At 55.4% G+C, this 1892-nt stretch overlaps 2 protein-coding genes across 2 annotated transcripts; both read left to right on the plus strand.

Annotated features, from left to right (window-relative positions):
- Positions 1-121: 121 nt before the first annotated feature.
- On the plus strand, positions 122-922 carry GNI_041370 (GATA zinc finger protein; the record flags this gene model as incomplete). Its single annotated transcript, XM_011131174.1, has 1 exon — positions 122-922. One exon carries the CDS (start codon positions 122-124, stop codon positions 920-922), a length of 801 nt encoding a protein of 266 aa, XP_011129476.1.
- Positions 923-1217: 295 nt separating this feature from the next.
- GNI_041380 (hypothetical protein) lies at positions 1218-1517 on the plus strand (the record flags this gene model as incomplete). The annotated part of the gene is made up of 1 exon (XM_011131175.1): positions 1218-1517. One exon carries the CDS (start codon positions 1218-1220, stop codon positions 1515-1517), a length of 300 nt encoding a protein of 99 aa, XP_011129477.1.
- Positions 1518-1892: the final 375 nt, after the last annotated feature.

Genomic DNA, 1892 nt, shown 5'->3' on the forward strand with positions numbered 1-1892 from the left:
GTGGAGGTTAGTTTAGCAGAAGTCATTACAAACAGAGAGGTCATGTCGTTGCGGCCATGTCATTACCACAACGGCTGTGTGCGTAAGCGGCCGCCCCGAACTTTGTGTGCTGGAAATATTAATGTCAGTGCAAGCCGTGGAGTCTTGTACCTTTTCACAATGTGGGTCGACAACGCTAGCCAACGCGGCGCTTAGACTAGTACGTGACTTTATAGTGTCGGATAACCAGGCTTTGGAAAGCTACATTCGGTCAACACTTGGATTCGAACAGCCCGCCGATTCCATTGTGGCAGGCAGAACCAGTTGGGTGACGGTGGCGGCGACTGGTTTGAAGGACCCTGAAGACTTGCAGCAGCAATGCAGCCCGTCGACGAGCCCGTCACAAGGGGGTGAATCTTTTGTGAGTGAATCAACGCATTCGACATTATCACCATTATCAAATTCGAGATTAGGTATTAGCTCGACATCAGTTGATATCCCAGTTGATATCCCACTTGGTGAACGACGGCAACTCAGCTCTACCGCCGCAGCGGCTACCACCCCAGTCAGCTCTTCCGCCGGTCGGAGTCGCACGGCACCGCGGTACCGGCGACCTGGGTTGGTGGAGGAGTTCCTAGAGGATGAAGACACTTCGGAAGACGAAGAGGTGGTGACCCGACACCGGCATCGAACGGGTGCGCGCCGTGCCGTGGCTTCTGGTGAGTGCTATCGTTGTGATGCTCGCGAAACTCCTCAGTGGCGGTACGTCCACAAATTCCGCTTTTGTAACGCCTGCTACATGCGAGTCAAACGGCATACGGAACAATCTCGTCCCGGTACAAGAGTCCCCCCGCGCTACAAACCATTCCTAGACCCCGCCGAAGACCAGCGACTGCAAACTCTCGCTCAGGATCTTATCGATCGCGCCTTCGATAACGAATAACCAACCTTGCCTAAGGCTCCCCTTCCCAGTCCTCCAGCCTAGCGCTCGGTCTTATATACACACAACTCCTTCCGGAGTTCAATTCCTTCCGGAGTTCAATTCCTTCCGGAGTTCAATTCCTTCCGGAGTTCAATTCCTTCCGGAGTTCAATTCCTTCCGGAGTGCACCATCCACACCGGAATGGAGCATCCTGACTGAGCAGGATTTTTCGTAGTTAGATAGTTAGAGCAAATGGAAGACGACATGACGCTCGCGAAACAGTGCCTCGGACTGCTACCAGGAGGGCGTTACTTTGATGTCTTTGCCTTCATTGCCGACCAACAAGCATGCATCCCACCCCCCATCCACTCTAAACCACACCCCATCCACTCACCCCCCATCCACCCCCCATCCCCAGCGCTGGAGGACCTGTCCGCTCGCTGGAGGACTTGTCCGCTGGCTGGAGGACCTGTCCGCTGGCTGGAGGACCTGTCCGGTGGCTGGACCCACCTCCCAGCCCCTGCAGAACGTTGAGGTGGAGCTGCAGGTAGACGCGCCGAGTGCGGGACTTCTAGACAAGGACCTGGGCACCCAGCATGTAAGCCTCGGCACGTAAGGTCCGACGCGTTTATGCGTGCAGCTTTATAGAGGACAGAAGATGGCCGTCCCTTTGGCAGCGGCCAGCGCTTTGCAGGAGGAGGGGCTGGCTCTGGTCCGGGTGCCGAGCTTCCTATCGACCCAAAGCGGAATACTGACAACGATTCAGTCAGGGTTCAGCCAAGAGGCGTGTTGCCTCCTGGACCTGAGAAGCGTCTCGCCGGTGTTCTTTGAAGTCGCTACCAGAATTGCTTATCTGTAAGTTTTCCAACAACACGACTGACGGTTTGATGGCAGTGCAAACGACGAGGAACTCTTTACAATAGTACAACGTATCTTAAGGGAACGTCTTAAGGTGATTGCGGCAATGGTAACCCCCCCCCCCCCCCCCCCC

The sequence above is a fragment of the Gregarina niphandrodes genome, assembly GCF_000223845.1.
Source record: "Gregarina niphandrodes unplaced genomic scaffold scaffold00006, whole genome shotgun sequence".
NCBI lineage: Eukaryota > Apicomplexa > Conoidasida > Eugregarinorida > Gregarinidae > Gregarina > Gregarina niphandrodes.